Consider the following 17,478-nt stretch of genomic DNA (forward strand, 5'->3'; position numbering starts at 1 on the left):
GCACAAAGGTTCCGTAACCCTTTTTCATAATCCCTCACCCTTTACCCTCGATCGTCCTGGATTTTCAATAGATACGAAAAATCGCTTCCTCCCATCCTCCTCACAGCTTCTCCTTCTCCCCCAGATACCCATTCTGCCTCAACCACGTCGCCACATCCTCCCCGTCCCGCTCAACCCACCTCGCCTTCGCCCTCACCGCATCCAGACTCTGCGCCAACGCCTTATCGAACCCCTTGGTGCTCTTGTCGGCAAAGAACTCCTCCACCATGCTCACCTGCTCTTCCTTGGTAAAGCTGCCCGTGCAAATCGCAACCACAGACGACAGCAGACTGCTAGTCGGCGGCAGTCTCTTCTGCAGCTCCTCCCAGTTCTCCTTCATCCATTCAAACTGGGCCTTGACGCCTTCGGGGTGCGTGCGCAGCGCGGCGATGGGGAGGTAGATGTCTTGGCCTTTGACGTCGGGGCTGAAGGCGAAGGCGAGCGTGCGTTGGATCAGTTCGGGGGATTTGGCATGGCCAAGCGAGCGAAGCGCAGAGTTACGTTCGTCGCTCGTCTTGGCGTTCTTGTAGGCGTTGACGACCACGTTGTACTGGAGGCTTGTTAGCAAAGCTGAGGTTAGGCTTGATGATGGCATTGACGTACCTCTTCCTCGCCGCCGTTGGCTAGGGCGAGAGCGTACACGTTGCCGCGGATGTTGGGATGGATGGCCGAGGCGTCGCCGGCTTTGAACTTGTTGAACATGTCAAAGGCGGCTTTGATGACGGTTTCGTCCTTGGCGACGCCGGCGCTGCCGAACATCATCGCCTTGAACTGCTGCTCGATGTGGCCATCCTGCTCGGTGAAGGTCCAGCCCAACTCATGCGTCTTGTCCTTGATGAGATTGAGCTGGAACTTTTTGAGAGCGTCGCGAACAGCCTCATCCTCGAACATCCAGGCGCTGCGGAGCGAGCTGATGCGGCCGATAATCTCTTGCCAGACAACAAAGTTGGGCTCGCTCCTCATGCCGTCCAGAAGGGCAAGGATGCCGGAGGTCTTCTGATAGCCAGCTGCAGCCAGAGAACCAGCATCAGAGACCATACCCGCACGGTCTTCAACGGACAAGAGGCCTTCCTTGGCCGCATTGCCCAACTTCGAAAGCCGCTCAGGAGAATAGGACGTCCTGTAGATGTTGGTATGGTCGGCATTGAGCTTGAAGAAGCCAAAGTCCTGCTCACTGAGCTTGAAGTCGGCTTCGCGAGTAGTCAGAGCCAAATCCTTGTTGATGCCATCCTTCGTGCGGAGACCCAGATAGACAGGGAAGAGTGTCTCATCTTCCTCTGGCTTCACGTCAGCGGTACGCAGGAAGCGGTTCTGCTTGACGCGGATGGAACTTTGGCTGGGATTCTCCGTAACAGTGACCACGGGGAAGCCGACTTTCTTCGTCCAGATGTCCATGACTTTCTCGACGTCCTTGCCGCTTGCTTCGCCCAATGCTGCCCAGAGATCGCTGGTCTGCGTGTTGCCATAAGCGTGCTTCTTGAGGTAGCGTCGCACGCCCTCCATGAAGACATCCTCACCCAGCTGCTTGGAGATCATGCGGAGGACGCAGGAGCCTTTGGAGTAGGAGATGGCATCAAAAATTTGGTTGATCTCGTCTGCGCGCTTGACAGGCACTTCGATAGGATGGCTGCTTCGAAGAGAGTCAAGCGAGAGCGCGCTGGCCAGGTTATCCGTAACATAGCCCTCCCAGACCTTCCAGTCGGGATAGAAGACATTGCAGGAATACCAAGACATCCATGTCGCAAATCCCTCATTCAGCCACAACCCATCCCAGAAATCCATCGTAACCAGATTACCGAACCACTGATGTGCAAGCTCGTGTTGCACAGTCTCGGCTACTCGCTGCTTGACGGATGCACCACTGACCTTCTCGTCGATCAGTACATCAACCACCCGGTAGGTAATGAGACCCCAATTCTCCATGGCGCCGGCGCTGAAGTCGGGGATGGCAATCATGTCCATCTTGGGAAGCGGGAAAGGACTGTCGAATGTCTTCTCGTAGAAGTCGAGCGTCTTGGCGGCCAGCTCGAGGGAGAAGCGTCCATGCTCAATGTCTCGGTCTTTCGGCGCATAGACACGCACGGGCACGCGGAAGTTGTTTGTCTCGATGTAGTTGAGCTCACCGACAACGAACGCCAGCAGGTAGGTAGACATGAGCGGCGTCGGGTTGAACGTCACTGCCTTCCTCTTTCCCCCTGTTATTGTCGAGTCGACTGTCTTCTCCGAAGCTACGTCCATGTTGCTCAAGCAGGTCATCTTCTCGTCGGCAACGAGGGTGACGGTGAACTTGGCCTTCAACGCAGGCTCGTCGAAGCAGGGGAATGCTCGCCGCGCGTCCGTGGGCTCCATCTGCGTCGTGGCCATCCATGTGGTATTTCCGTTCTCATCCTTGAACGAAGAGCGGTAGAAGCCGGCCATGTGGTCGTTCAACGTGCCCGTGAAGGTCATTGTGAGGGTAGCTTTGTTGCCGGCAGGGATGGTTTGGTCAAAGCTGACCTTGGCCGTCTGCGTGTCTTCATCGTAATCGACAGTGGGGTTCTCTGCAATGACGCGGTCGCCTGAAGAAACGGTGGTCTTGTGGATATCGAGCTCGAAGGCATTGACCGAAATCGAGGTAGTGTCTTCTACCACATCCAGTCTACGGCGGGGTCAGCAATTGCGATACAAGAACCACAACCGAACTATGGCAACATACTCAATGGCGACCTTGCCTTCATAAGTGAACTTCTCGAAGTCCGGCTCGAGGGTCAAGTCGTAGTGTACGGGCTTTACGTTGGCGGGGAGAATCAAGCGGCCCTGTGTGATGTCGGTTGCGGAGCCATCGACGTCGTCACCTCCGAACAGCTGCTGGTGTCTACACATGTTGCGGCGATGGGAACAGTAGCGGACGGAATTGAGTGCGAGAGTGGCAGTAGGTTTCCAGGGAAAGGTCCGTCGTGGGGCATGGGAGGTGGTGGAGGAGGGCTGGAGCGGTAAGGGACGCGTGGTGGGGTAATAATATGCGGCGGAGGAGGATCGGGAGGGATTGGAGGAGCTGTAGTGCAGGAATTGGCGATTGCCCTTCACCGCAGGGAAGAGCTTCCCGCGGCAAACTGAGAGCGGCCGCCCCAGGGCCGTCCTAGATTGGAGGCAAACGGCTGCATTTCGTCTGAAGCAGCGCATCTACTTCGTCCTGTGTTGGCGGCGGTGAGGATGACCGCCGATTTGTTGACGCCCCCAAATACTGAAAGGTTTTTTACTTTGACTGTTTTCTCCGACACAATGCAGGGGAGACAGGTCATGTGATGTGCAAGCCACCCCTGGAGGGCTGAGTAATCCGCCAAGGCGCTACCCGAACCTCAATGCCTCAAATTCTTCTGCGACCTCTTCTCTTCCTTTCTTCCTGTACGCAAGGAATTAGTCCTCCCAGCGCCCTCATTACCCGTCGGGCTACTGGATGTTCTGGCAACACTTGTCAGCCCTTGCCAGACGGAAATCGCACACGTTTGAGACCATCCACGATCGCTGCATGGGGTGGACGGTTATAGGTGATGTGCCACATACCCTTCTAAAGTCTTGGACCTATTCTTTTTGTGGTTTCGAGATCCTGTGAAAGACGCCAATCTATTACATCTGATAAAGGGTTGAATGGAGTAGTCGACGATGAGAGGTGCCCCTCTTTACGAAAGTACGATGCGTGCTGCTCGTTTTTGAATCTAACGCATACACTACTACTAGTGAGGGGTCGCTGTAAGTACATGGCCGAGTCTGAGGACCGTGGTCCGATCGTCTATGCTGATGCCTATCGGTATACTCCATTTCATGTTTGCTCCTGCACCTGTCAAATCTGTTATTCTTCTGGTCACTTGATTATTCATTATGAACATCACATCAGGGTCCAGTTGTAGTTTGAGGAAAGAATCGGTCAATTGATTATATCATAACGAGAGGGACAGATGAGAATGCAACATAGCATTTACCTTCCCACTTACCTTACTATAGGCGATAACATGGCCCCATGCCCTGCCCCCTGGCACTGCCGAATTAGCCTTCCACTTAGTCGGCATCGGTGCTCTCGTCATAACTGTCCTGCAATGATAGACGGCACTCCTCATTGGAGACAGAGAACTCACCAGGAACGGAAGCATTCGATCTGCGGAACAAGAGACGTGGACGCACAGTCTCCGGCACAAGCTCATGATAGCGCCAACCATAGAAACTCTGCATCCTCAGCCTCAGAGATCTTGATAGCTCGGAGCAGCCTGGCTGCTTCGGCTCCCTGCTGCCTCTCTTCAGTGTCGGAAGGAGGTGCGAGAGGAGTAGACGGCCGTGTTGGAGGCGTGATGACGATTTTCGGAACTGACAGCCCGAGGTGGATGCCCCGCTTGTTGTCCTCGACCTGCCGGTTTCCAGATGAGAGGCCACGAGAGAGGAGGCGTTTGACGCGCTGATTCATGGCTTTGCGGGTCTTCATCGTCTCTCGGAAAGACATCTTGATACTGGAGTTCAACCTTGCAGCGATGATCGACTGTAGGAAGGTTATCAGTGTGTGGTTCTCTCGAGGTGTTGCTCGACTGATCTGGTGGCAGAAGGGAGGAAAAGTTCCGCATTTTGTACCTCTCTGGCGCATGCATAGTTCGTGATCGATGACGGAGTTGTGCGTAACGGTGCATGAGCAGAGAGATGGTTGTAAGTCGACAATGTCAACTACGAATTCGACACCACCCTTCACGACACACACATCAAACAGATTGTACAGAGTCTACCACTCGGGAGCAAGAAGTAGTACTAACAATAATAATACAATCATAACACAGTCATATTCTTGTACGCTGCAACCAGAAAACCATCAAGGCCCTCAATCCTCACCGCGTCAGCGCCCTCGCGTCCTCCCCATCCGCCAGCTCAAGCTTCGACATCTCCCCCTCCTTCACCCCATCCGGCGACAGAAACGCACTTGCCGACGCCGATTCTGCCCTCTGTCCTGCCCCTTTGGCCGCCTCCCCACTCCTCTCTGCCATCTCCTTGGCCGCCTTCGCCCTCCTCATCTGCCCCGAATTCATTGGGTCCACCACCATGTAGTGGTCCCCCACCTTGACGTATTGGAGCCCGCTTTCTGCAAGCAGGTAAGCGTAGCTCGGAAATATGAGAGTCGGAGCCTCAGGGCAAGGTATACCCGTTCGCGTGGGCTCGCGGGCGGGCGAGGTACCCGGCGTTGCGGGAGTGATGGATATGGTTGGGACTGCGGAATCAGTTTGAGTGCGCTAGCGTACTTCTCCATTGTACTCACTGCGGGAAGGAAAGAGACGCACTATGAAGCGCTTGAGACGCTGCTTCAGGTCGCGGAGCTTGCGGCTCTTGGATCGTGAGAGGGAAGTCATTGGGTGTGGGATGTGCGTGTGTGATTTCGACGAGAGTGTGTGCGCGGAAGGCGGGTGGGCTGAGAAGGAGAGGTAGAGAAGAGTAAGTAGGTGGTAGAAATGGTGGTGAATGTGAATTGTATGAACGCGGAGATGGCGTGTTGTTCGCGTACAATGCTGTCGGTGACTGTGAAGCTGGTTCTCACCTCCGTGCCGCGAGGGACTGTTGCATGAGTAATAATATAGAGAGGTCGCTGTGCCTATTACTGTGGCTGCTATTTGGTCTCTTCATTCAAAAGCCTGTAACTGTTTCCGTTCTGTTTATAAGGTCTCGCTCAAATGGTATTGGCAGAGCTAGGTGAGTGGTTTGGAAGGTCGAACACCCAGAACATTGCATTCAGAAGTATATTGTTGAGGAGAAGCGAAACACCAAACATAAGGTAGGAAAATTAAATTTTGCGCTGGCTCTTTTTATGACTTTATCGACCTTGAGATTAATCGAGCACATGGCGCCCGCACATGGCATTTGCTCTTGAACACTCGAGGATGCCGGCTTCAAGTTGAAGTCATTAATGACCATGATCTGAGCATCATTGAACGCAACCCTGACGCGTCCGGCTTTGTTTTCATACGCGTGCCCTTGATCTCCAAACCATTATGTATAAGGTAAGGAGATTTGTGAGCCTAGCGTCATATATAATCAACCAGAATCTCCCCGATAGCAGAATTGTAGAGGCTCAAACAAGCAGTATATATTATTTCAGTTACGGAATATCGAGCGGAATATTCACTCTACAGCAAAGTTGGGGTCCGCCACGCACACATCTCGTGTGAAAGCTGTATAAGCGTTCACTCAAAAATATGTTTATATCCGTCAGTGAAAGCACCGCAGCAAAGAGGCATGCCGCGAGACAGACACGTCTTCCTAAATGGGCTAGCCAAATCTGAGGGTTCATTCACTCCTCCTCCATCTGTGAAAAGGTTTCTTACTAGCAACTTCCCGGCTGTACGCAGATTCTCTCACAGACGAAGCAAGCTCATACTCGACCCTCTATCCTCCTTTACAAGTCATTATAACTCGCCATGTCCTCTCAATCCACCTCCCCGTTCTTCACCAAGTTCCCGCGGGAAATCCGCGATCAGATTTACCACGAAATCTGGCTCCAGACACCTCTCATCACCTTCTCCTCTCCGCATTTCGGCAAATGCGACATTATATACGAAGGCTCCGAAGCCAGCGATACAGAGCACCCAGACTTGAGTTGGCTCCGCTCGTGCAAACAGATGTATAGCGAGGGAATGGAGCAGCATTATCGAAAATCTCGCGCCATGCAGGGCGTCACAGGACCAGTTGAGGAGGTCTCCGAAGAGCCAAATCACCCGGGAGAGTGGATGCTGCTTCGCTGCAAAGAGCTGCACTTGGGCCTGAATACCTTCCTCACTCATGACATGGCCGGGGACATGACTTTCCGGGAAACATGGATAATTGCGGACTGCGACAAGCGCATGCTGCTCAAGCTGCGTCAGTTGACGAGGAGTATTGCGCCGGCCTGGAAGATGGCCACGGTGCACATGATACTGAATTTTGAGGCTGCGGACTGCAAGTCTTTCCATACTTTCTGGAATACCTTTCCCGCCATCAACTGGGACTACCTCGGGAATCTGCTTGCTGGGCGTGGGCTTGATGCCTATACCATGTTGATTCGGCATCACTGTCCGCCGATCAATTGTCACGACTACTATTGCCCCTTGATTGGGATGGAGACGGCGTTTGGGGGAGAGCTGTCGGCCTTTGGCCGCAGAATTATTCGAAGGGCCAGGGTGGAGACGAGTGATATGGAGCTGGGGAATCAGCGCTTGCGTTGGGTTTATGGCGTTTCGGTATAGATGTTGGAAAAGTAGCGGGGCTTGTAGTTTGTCACTAAAAGTTGTACATGTTCAGAATTTGACTGCTTTGATTGACTTAGCAACAACACCTCTCTTGTCGCAAAAGCGAGCTCTCGTGATTATTCCGCTCCGTTACCACGTACTACGTACTACGAAAATGTCACCTGTGTTGTCAGCAATTCTACTGACGTCAGGTGGGTGCGCAACACGCGCCTGAAGCAATCCCACCTTCACAACAAACATCACATGACCACATCATACACTTCCTCAAACTTACGCTTTTCTTATGATAAAAGCCGCCTTGCTCCCGATCATACTATATCAATTTTAATTCAGTCAAAGTTTCGACCTTGAGAGCAATAACGTCATGGAAGCTCCGAATTTCTCGCTCTGCGTCAGTGAAAGCGGTTGCTTCGCCAAGCCTGGCCTGAGGCATGTGTACCTATTCAGTCCCCCGCCACCCCAGACTTATTTCTGTACTCCAACTTGAATATATAGAGAACATTCTCAACACCTTCTACTTCTCCATTCGCACCACTACCGAACTTGTTATAATATCTTCAAAATGTCGCTCTTGCCTGCCTCCGCCCTCAATCCTGACGCACTGCCGTTCACACCTTCTGCGATCTCCCCATACTCCCAGAGTTATCGTCACTTCAGTACCGCCACCGTGCCTGTCTCCAATTTAAACCCCAGGGCCGCGCCGTTTACACCTGCGTCAAAGCCTTCGGCTTTCTTCACCAAGCTGCCACGTGAGGTGCGTGATGAGATTATGCTTACGCATGGCTTTCATCACCCGCTATCAATCTTGGTGGACTCCGTTATATCTTTGCAACTGAGGAAAAGCCCGCGAAGCGACGCTAGCCCGGCGTACTGGAGTTGGAGCCACGATTCACAGGAAAATACCCTTTGTGGTTTGCGGCATCTTCCCAGTTCCTAGAAGAAGCGGTCGGACAAGCCCACCGGGCGGGTATTGCAAGTATTGAGCCAGGCTCGGCAGTTAATGGATGGGCACGGCGTCGTCGGGGGAATCAGAACGCAACGAGCGTCCAAGATCTCATGATCGAGTATCCTATCTCCTACCTTTAACCCCTGGGCTATGAGATCGCTAAGGGTTCATCATTTCATCGAGACACAGGAATTTCCCAGAGCTTCTGAATGTACGCTCCAGATCTCTCACGCTTCTATGGCCGAACTCGGCATTGTTCTGCCAGTTCCTCACAATGTAACCCCCAAGGTCCAGTACATGGAGCTGCGGATGAAGATCGAACTCCTTCCAGGAGCGGATTACATGACGTACCGTGCGAACTTTTCTCGTCTCGAAACCCTATGGGTGCCGAGTCTGAGAGCAATGAGCATCTCGCTGGAATTCACGGCCGTCTCCAAAATCGACGCTTCGCCTCATGTCGCTGAATGGACCTCTGCAGAAAAACAAGAATGGGAGGAGAAGATCGTAAAAGTGACCAAGAAGGAGGTCGAGAGGGTCGGGCGTAGAATGCTTGGGGGAACATGGCGTGAAGAGAGTTGGGAAACGACTATCGAGCCGGATGCGTTTGGCCAGTACGCCGAAAAATACAGTGTGAAGAAGTAATGGCTGGAACCATACATGGCGGTACGGCGCCCCTTCAACGACATTCCCTTGTGCAATTGACGTTCTAAAGCGCATGTAATAAGACTGCCTCCATGTCCACAAGAATGACTCCGAGATCAAGAAGACGCCCAGCTCTCTTCAATCACTAGTATAATCTATATATACAAACTATCCATCAAGATCTATTTCTTCCACAAGCTCCACCCGTGTATCGTTTTGACCCCTTGCAACAAGCTCAACTGCAAAGAGAAACGGGGGGCGGCGCTACCCCGTCCCTCAACGTGGAGACGCCGCCATTGATATCTGGCAACCTCATCTATGCCCTCGTATATCAACAAGAACAATATCAACCGATTGAGGAGGCTCGCAAAAAGGCATCACCAACTGGCAATGAGTTATCTGCGAGAAAAGCTCTGCCCGCGAAGGCCGTCACTCAGATCCCGGAAGAATGGAAAGGGCTCTCGAAGGCGGAACTTCAGAACAAGTGTAAGAGGCGGAAAGTCAGCTTCGCCCCGTCGTCGACCAAGGCGGGCCTTCTGCAGCTACTTAGCGACGATCGCGCAAGATGGTTTATGGCTAAGGCTGCCCCCCCGGCCCGGTGATGTCCAAGAATTGACGCGAACGCGTAGAGCAAATGCCGCTCCAACAACTTCCGAACCTCTCAGAATGCAATACCCGTGGCGAACCCGAACTCTTAAACTCCATGATTTTATATACACAAAGAAGTTCTTCGTCGGCACCGCCTGCCACCTTCGCCTATCTCCAACTTCCGTTGATGAATTGGCAATCATTCCGCCCGTACCCGCCGACACAGCGCCCCGTGTCAGACTGTGGAACTACGAATTGTTGTCGAGTTGCTTCCAGGGGAGGACTTCAACAACTACACGGTGGACTTCGCAGCTCTGGAGACACTGTCCGTGCCCAGTCTAAAAAAGCTCGTGGTGTCTTCGGATTTTGTCAGCATTCTAGAACAAGGACCCGGCTCATTCCCCGGGTGGTCCACGGCCAAGAAGCGCCATTGGAAGGAGGTAATCATGGCGCGCTCGCTGACGGAGGTCAAGAGGTTTTTCCGCATCATGCTGGGGGCAAATGGAACAGTGAAAGCTGGGATATTATCATTGAGCCGGATGGACTCGGTCAGGGGTCTTTTAAATACATGGTGGAGAAGTTTTAGCTCAGTCCGCGAGATAGGCACTATCGTCACAAGAGCGGCGAAACCGTCCGAAACGGGCGAACCGAATACGGAACAGGACTTTGCGAAGGATACAAAAACGATCAGTACGGCCGATGATCGAGTTCGTGGAATATATTTGATTTCTCTGCGCTTGAAGAACTGGTGGTCCCCGGTCTTCGAGAAGTCCGCCTTTCGCTAGAACTCGTTAACAGCGCAGCTTCCGATGCGTCTGGACGCTCCCATCTGGGATTGTCGGAGGAGGAAGAGGACGAATGGAAGGAAAGAATTGCACTGCTTTCTATGAACGAAGGGAAGAGATTGGCGAGGACATTGCTCGGCGGCCAGATCCGTGAAGAGACGGTTGTGGATACGTATGGACCAGACGCGTTTGGGCAGTGGTCACGGCTGTTGATTGTTAAGAGGAGGAAATGATTTGTTTGAGACGCTGCTGGGAGGACGCAGAATGGAGGATGATAATGACATCATTCCACGACGATGACCCATAGGTCTGGCGCATCTGAGGAGCAACCAGTATCTGATACAGCTTCTATCGCACCTCTTACTCAGGTAGAAGAGGAGCAAGGCATATCCAAGAGACGTTCCACCGAAACTACCACTCCAGTAAATGAAGAGAACCCGCGCATCTTTACAATCCGAGCTCTGCATATCTTCGAAGCACATAATTCCCCACGGTGAATTCTCGCTCGAATAACCCAACCCGACCCAAACCCCGCTTTTTGTACAGTCCGCGACTACGTAATCTGTACAGTGGAGTATACTAGTACAACAACCTTACAAACAAATCGAAAGCATATATACCTTATCCCAATCTTTTCCTGTTAACGGCGCCCCTTGTACCATTACAGTCTCCACTCTGTGGAATTGTTCTCCGCGAATATATAAGCGTAAAATATGTATTCCCTCTGCCGCCTCCCTCTCTCTAGCCTTTTGCCGCGGCATACACCCAACCATTGTCGGCCCATCTGCGATTCCCGGCTGAAGGAGGGTTCGCCCGCCTGGCATCCTGGGTGGAAGAGCTGGCCAGCAACCAAACCGAGGGTGTTATTCCCCGCGTGGCCCCGTGTATAGCCACATGTCGAGACGGGAAAAACAAGACCAGCTACATCAAGGGCGTTACAAAGGGCTCGGCAGAGTGGCACGAGTACAATGCCGGGTCAGCGCTCAGTCTGGCAATCAAAGGTTGGCATTTCAGCGGGACGATTGGTCTGGTCACCTCCAACATGAACCCCGTGGGCACTCCGGGCAACAACTGGCACACGGTGGCTATGGTCAGGTTGGACATATGTGTTTGGGTCCATGACCCCTGGTACGATCCTGCGCGATACGCCACCGACGACAGGAAGCGGGTGTTATTTGTGACGGGCAACAAGATGGCGCTCCGCATGGTGCAGAATTGGCCTTCCGTGAACACGGTCTACTATCAGGGCCCTCCATCCAACTACGATTGGACTCAGCTGGAGTGCATGGGCAGGAGTGATAAGTGGATCGATGCGACGTTAAATGGAAGTTTGCCCTGGCCACCTAATGCTGATGATCTGGTTACAGGGGGCGACTGGTATCCTCATCGTAAGGACTAAACAGTAGATTGATAGGTAGATTGATAGAAAGGAGTGTAAATGCATGAAACCGTCCAAGGAAACCACCATCCCAACCGTGCTACATGTCCGCCCTATCCCCTTCTCCCTCGCCTCCCTCCCCGCCCTCCTGTCCACCCTCTTCCTCCTCCTCCTGCTCCCCTCCTTCGGCTGCCTCTCCACCTTCCCCTCCACCTCGTTGTGCTGTATAGGACACAAGGGCACATCGCCTTGCGGAACTGAACATTTACCTACACTGCATGCCGGCAGCGTCGCCACTACCCGGATCCTTGAGTTCCGCATCGTATAAAGGCGTTTCCTTCAGGTGACTACGCCACCTACTCGTTTGATTTCTCCGGCCTCGCAATTCCGGCGGTGGCCAGCGTCCGGGCAATTCGAATCTCATTGGAGTTTGTCGTTAACGAAGCTCTTAACGGACGCATCCGTCATCCCGAATGGTCTGTTGAGAAAAAAAAAACGAATGGAGAGAGCACATTGCGGAGTCAGCAATGAACGAGGCCAAGAGGCTCGCGGGGGTGTTGCTCGGAGGGCAACAGCAGGTCAGAAAAGAAGCCATCGTGCAGACATATGAGCCTGATGGGTTCGGGCAGTCGTCGCGCCTCTTGATTGTCAAAAAGCGCTGATGGGCGATCAGCTTCGAGGTTCTTAGTTGGGCGGTGCCTAAACTATCGACGGCGAAGTCATCCGCATCTACTGCACTGTGTATCAACTTAGCCTTGCGACATCCGGTCTATATTCTCGCCATACTCCCCGTCCTCCACAAAGTTCGGTTCCGGACCCCCGTGTTTCCTCCCCGAAGTTACAACACAAAATTCTCCGTTTCCATCGACGACAATAGTCTGCGTAGACATGTCTGCGTAGACATAAACTGTATAGTACTGTATACGGATGCAGATGCATGGGCACGGGAAATTCTACTGTAGCTGCGGCTTCCCTTCCTGCCCTGCGGTATCCCGACTCCATCTATCCCATTCATACGGGGGATTTTCCCCCCGGCCTGTCTTCCTCTACTTTGGTTTTCAGCGATGTTATTATTCTATGGGTTGGGCATGCAACACACCTGGTTTCTGGTTTTCACAGGCTGCAGACAATGATGTCGATACAATGTCCTCGTTGAAAAGCCTGCGAAGCATATGGTATCTGTCTGCGCCTTGGGTGAAGTGTATATTAGCGCAGATGATGTCAATCAAATAATAGTTCTAACTTTGTATCGACAATCCTTGCCATCTTGCTACTACCTCATTAGGCTTCATATCTTGTCCTTCCCTAGATTCACGCAGTTGGAGAGGGTAGAGTATTAGATATCGACCTAGAGGCTGTCCCGTTGCAAAACTTAAGTCTCGAGTACGAATGAGAAAGGATATTTGCGTGTGCCTAGCTAGCAAGATAGGTAAGGGCTCAAAGTTGATAACATATAACGCATTATTGCTAAACGCAGCAATGTTCCTGTAGCTCTTTCAGGGACTCGCCTACTCGCAGACTTGCTCCCTATTTTTTTTATATAAATATGACAAACTCATAACTGTCGCTACGAGAACGCATTTCGTAGATGCCAAGGAGAGTTATAATTATTCTCCCATTCAGACTCTTTGCAGTGCCTTGGTCTCAGAACACAGGAAGGATAAAACGCTTACAATGAAATACACCACGGCACGGGTGCGAACACTGCTATGGGAGCACAGCACATGGATTGTATCAGTATCAATATCACTGCTGATTCTCTCTATGACCACCTTATTCATCCCCTCTCCGTCTCCCTTCTCCTACACCCCTTCATCCCAGAAAATGCACACCTAACCCTCTCTATACTCCACCCAAAACCCATCCATCTATCCCCATCCCAGCGAGAAACACAATCTCCCAAAAAGAACCCTATTAATTTATACATTCACGAATAGAAACTCGAATAAAACTTATCCGGTAAAAGCTCAAAACACCAAAGCTGATTTCGCCGGCTTGCTCAACATGCCAGGCACGCGCAGTCGAGAACCAGTGAGGCCAGAGAAGAAGGAGAAGAGAAAAAAAAGAGTCGCACTTGCACTAGCACGTGTGAAACGACTAGATGTAGAAGAGAAAAAACATCGCCGCTGGCGAGTCCGGTACGACCGGTAATGCAAGTAAGAATGTTGTACAACGCCGAGGCATGCAAGAGTCGATCGAATAGGCGGACAGTAACAGAGGAAACTTGGTGGTAGCAGCAGCGGATTCTCCGCATGGTAGCTCGGCTGTTCGAGGTTGGGAATCAAAGAATAAAACATGTCGTCTTTGTCTCGTAGCTCGTCGTCTCCCGCGATGGTTGAGCTTTATAAGTGATGCGCTGTGGTGTAAGAAAATGAAAGGGTTGAGCTCTTGGCTTCAACAATGTTCGTTGTTGCTCGATCCGAAAATAATGTTGCAATCCGGGAGGCGTCCTCGAGAGGTGTGCGGGTCGACATGTATGTGCCGATTTATCACTGGCTCTTCCCAGCCTCATACACCCTCGCCATAAAATCGTCCGGATGCATCTTCATCTCCTGCACGGCCAAGTTCCGCAGCATATCTTCCACCTCTCCCTGATAGAGCTTGCTCTCTCTCACGCCAAGCAGAGCCACAGCGGCGCGCGGCGCAATCTTGTCGCCCTCGACAGCATAGACATCGATGACTCTAGCGGCATGCTCGACGGGTAGACGGTCGCAGAAGAGGCTGGTGAACATGGGTAGGAGGTAGTCGCGGGGCTCGACGCGCAGTTCTTCCAAGCGCCTGGCCAGGGTCGGTGCTTTTATGGATAGTGTGGAGAGCGTGATGTCGTAGGCGGCCATCATGGCCGTGTGGTCCTGGACGAGAAAGGAAAGCGGCAGGTGGCGGTTGAGGAGGTTGCCTAGGCAAATGAACGTATCCGGTACGCTCATGTTGAGGAGAAGAAGGCCTGCCAGGTGCTGGTGCATGTCAGTATAGTCCGACGGAAGATGGGATGAAAGGCATACATGAATACCGGTCAATGTCTCGACGTCTGGTCGATACGAATTGTACGCCAGACAGATATTGACCAGGTCGTTATGCAACGGCTGCTCCTCCGCGCTCTCGGATTTGGGCGCAAACATCTTCAGCTCGGGGAAGACACTCCGGGTGTTCTCCACAATGAAGGGCACCTTTCCGCCCAGCGCTCGGTCGCCCAGCTCTCTGATTTCGGTTCTCGCCTTTTCAAGTGCCACCTTGAACGTGGTCTCGGAGATCTCCAGCTCGTTGCCGATAGCCGTCCTCCAGACAGCACCGCGGACTTGAGGTGGGATGCCGCTCCACCAGAGCTGACGGTACGTTGCTTTGCCCGCTGGCGTTGCAACCTCGGTCGCGTACTTTGGTAGGAGGACATTTTGCCAGAGATCTGCCTTTTTGCGTCCGACCTTCTCACGCGCTAGCTTCTCCTCTTCCTCCTTCCGAGCCTGTTCCCGCACTATTTATGGTAAGTCAGTTGAGGGAGCTATATGGGATGAAAGCACATCATCTTACAAGCTTCCTGGACACGCGCTTGGATCTTTGCGTATTCCTTCAAGTGCTTCTTCTCCTCCAATGGATCTTTGGGCGGGAGCCATGAAGGGCGAGTTCGAGACAGGTGTTTCTCTTTCTCAGCTGAGGGCTGGAAGGGGTCGATCAAGGGGTCGCTCTTCCGCAACGGCGGAAGCGACGGCTTCCCGGGCTTCGGTTTGGCCTCGACTGAAGACGATCGGGACAAGCCTGGCTGTTGCCTCTTGATTTCCTGCTCTCGATCCAGTTCAGACTGATACTCCTCTAGTGCCTCGGTGACCTTCTTGGCGTCCTCATCAAGAGCCTGGTAAGTATCCTCCCAAGTATTGATCCGCTGGCCAGTCAACGACTGCGCCCGGAGCCCAGGGGTAGCTGGATTCGGGGACGGCGGCTGAGAAGAGTGGCGTCGAGGGACACCAGGAGACATGCTCCGCAGCGAAGCAGGACGGCTTACGGGACTTGGCGTGATTTCGGGCCAGCTGTTGGGGAGGGAAGGAGGCGATCCTCGCTCGGAGAAAGGTCTGGGGGAAATAGGGACATTTGGCATCATCAGATCCTCGGGGACTTCGTCGTCATCATCATCGCACTCGGCTTCCCGTTCCTTTGCGGTTTTCCGGGGCGCGTGCTGCCACGACTGCCTCCTTCCTTCCATGGTCGTCGATGTTGAGACGGCAAGACTATTCCTAGAGCTGCGGCGAGAGAGAGAACGGGGGCCAGGCGGAAAGGTTTGTGGTTGAGAAGGGGAAGGAGATCGGGAACGGCGGCCCGGCGCAGCGAGATTGGTGATGTTTGCAAGGGAGGGAGCGGAAGGCGATGTGAAGCCTCGTCGAGAGGAGCGGTTCGGGGCACTCAATTGCGTTTGCTGATGTACCGCAGCGTTGACCTGACCCTTCAGAGTTGGAAAGCGAGGCTTTGTACTGCCTGTGAGGTCACGAAAGGAGTGGGTCGAGTGAGCATGGGACAAGCTTCGACCGACCGAAGTGGAAGTCTTGGTGGCTTCGAAGAGGACGCGATTCGAGGGCGAAGGCGGCAGTGGGAAGGAAGGGGGACCTAAAGCAGCCTGAGCATCGTCGAGGCTGATTTCCTCGAAGTGTGCGAGGTCATGGGGGCCCATGACGTCCGAGAGGGAGGAGGAATGGAAGGAGCTCGACTTGGACGACTTGGAGTTGGTCAGGTCGGGCGGCGATCCAGGGGCGCCTCCCATGACCGCCATTGCCGGGTTGTGCGAGTATGTGAGGGCGGTCATGGTTGCCAGTGGTGTTTTGTTGCGGCGCGTGGACTGCGAAGAAGAATGTCTCTGAGAACGGCGAGGAGGGGGTCGGAGCGCGAGGGGTGGGACGCGAGCGTCGCAGCAGACGGGCAAGCTCAAAGAGTGGACGTATTCATGCTCGGCAATGATGTACAGGTCGTTGTTGCAGCTATCGGCGTCGGGGACGAAGGGGAAGGGAGGGTGGTGAAGGTATTGGTGTTGTTGCTGGCGGGCAAAGAGAGTGGTGGGCATCTCGAGAAGAGCGCAGGAGAGGCCGAGCAATTTCGGGAAAGTAAGCTAGCCCCTGATCAATCTGATGGTTTGGCGGCAAGTTGTGCAGGGCTACCCGGCACCGCGGAAAAGAGCTGGCCCCTGCCAACGGCGACTAAATTATTATTATTAAACGGCGGATTCGGTCCTTGAGGGTGACGTCGATGAGGGTTGAGCGGGAGAAGGGGGGGAGTACAAGTTGAAGATGTTCGTCTAAAAGTAAATACGAGTGAGGGAAAGGGGGGCGACGAAAGTGTTTTGCAGATTCCCAGGCACTCCCCGCCGCAGGACCGGGGGCCCAACAACTTGATGTGAGAATCAAGCGCAGGAGTTGTCAGGGTCGTTGGACGTTGGAGAGCGTGGCCCATGTGAAACCTGGAGGCTGGTGAAGCGTGGTACCAGCCGTTGCGCCGTGCATTATGTACTTATTTGAGGGCTGGTAACAAGCAGGCCAGACTATGAGGTCAATATCACGACGTTGCACCATGGATAAGGTCAGGAAGGGGCCAATCATTTATTATTCACTGTCGATGAGCCTGCCAGCTTCCAAGGTCGTTCTCCATGTCGATAACATTCACTCATTCCGACTGGACCATCACCCCCCACTCCCACCACACAATCCGGTTTTCTCCAAGGACATCCAGATATCACGACTCAACGCCCTGCACCACCACTTCCGCTGCGCCCTGCACGCCAAGCCACGGCCGCATTCTCCAACATGCGCCTTTCAGCGCCACACCGAGGACGGGCTGTCGCCATTGTGTTCCCTATCCACGCCAGAAAGGCCCGATGTTGTGTCTGTCTGCGCTGAA

The 17,478-nt window shown here is 53.2% G+C and overlaps 5 protein-coding genes across 5 annotated transcripts; 2 read left to right on the forward strand and 3 right to left on the reverse strand.

Moving 5' to 3' along the window:
- Positions 1-100: 100 nt before the first annotated feature.
- Positions 101-2,901, reverse strand: EI97DRAFT_367805 (uncharacterized protein; the record flags this gene model as incomplete). Its single annotated transcript, XM_033795108.1, has 3 exons — positions 101-589; positions 643-2,677; positions 2,735-2,901. 3 exons carry the CDS (start codon positions 2,899-2,901, stop codon positions 101-103), a joined length of 2,691 nt encoding a protein of 896 aa, XP_033658274.1.
- Positions 2,902-3,803: 902 nt separating this feature from the next.
- On the reverse strand, positions 3,804-5,399 carry EI97DRAFT_471745 (uncharacterized protein; the record flags this gene model as incomplete). Its single annotated transcript, XM_033801837.1, has 4 exons — positions 3,804-4,780; positions 4,953-5,134; positions 5,195-5,260; positions 5,309-5,399. 4 exons carry the CDS (start codon positions 5,397-5,399, stop codon positions 4,214-4,216), a joined length of 906 nt encoding a protein of 301 aa, XP_033658275.1. The 3' UTR covers positions 3,804-4,213.
- A 1,062-nt stretch (positions 5,400-6,461) lies between these two features.
- On the forward strand, positions 6,462-7,265 carry EI97DRAFT_453990 (uncharacterized protein; the record flags this gene model as incomplete). The annotated part of the gene is made up of 1 exon (XM_033800495.1): positions 6,462-7,265. The coding sequence occupies one exon, from the start codon at positions 6,462-6,464 to the stop codon at positions 7,263-7,265; it is 804 nt and encodes a 267-aa protein (XP_033658276.1).
- Positions 7,266-7,763: 498 nt separating this feature from the next.
- Positions 7,764-8,856, forward strand: EI97DRAFT_497508 (uncharacterized protein; the record flags this gene model as incomplete). Its single annotated transcript, XM_033802514.1, has 2 exons — positions 7,764-8,022; positions 8,437-8,856. Exons 1-2 carry the CDS (start codon positions 7,831-7,833, stop codon positions 8,854-8,856), a joined length of 612 nt encoding a protein of 203 aa, XP_033658277.1. The 5' UTR covers positions 7,764-7,830.
- Positions 8,857-14,000: 5,144 nt separating this feature from the next.
- On the reverse strand, positions 14,001-16,824 carry EI97DRAFT_7129 (uncharacterized protein). Its single transcript, XM_033803022.1, has 3 exons — positions 15,133-16,824; positions 14,610-15,076; positions 14,001-14,561 (listed from the first exon to the last, which is right to left on the reverse strand). Exons 1-3 carry the CDS (start codon positions 16,646-16,648, stop codon positions 14,097-14,099), a joined length of 2,448 nt encoding a protein of 815 aa, XP_033658278.1. The 5' UTR covers positions 16,649-16,824; the 3' UTR covers positions 14,001-14,096.
- Positions 16,825-17,478: the final 654 nt, after the last annotated feature.

This window comes from Westerdykella ornata (assembly GCF_010094085.1).
Source record: "Westerdykella ornata strain CBS 379.55 unplaced genomic scaffold EI97scaffold_1, whole genome shotgun sequence".
Classification (NCBI taxonomy): Eukaryota; Fungi; Ascomycota; class Dothideomycetes; order Pleosporales; family Sporormiaceae; genus Westerdykella; species Westerdykella ornata.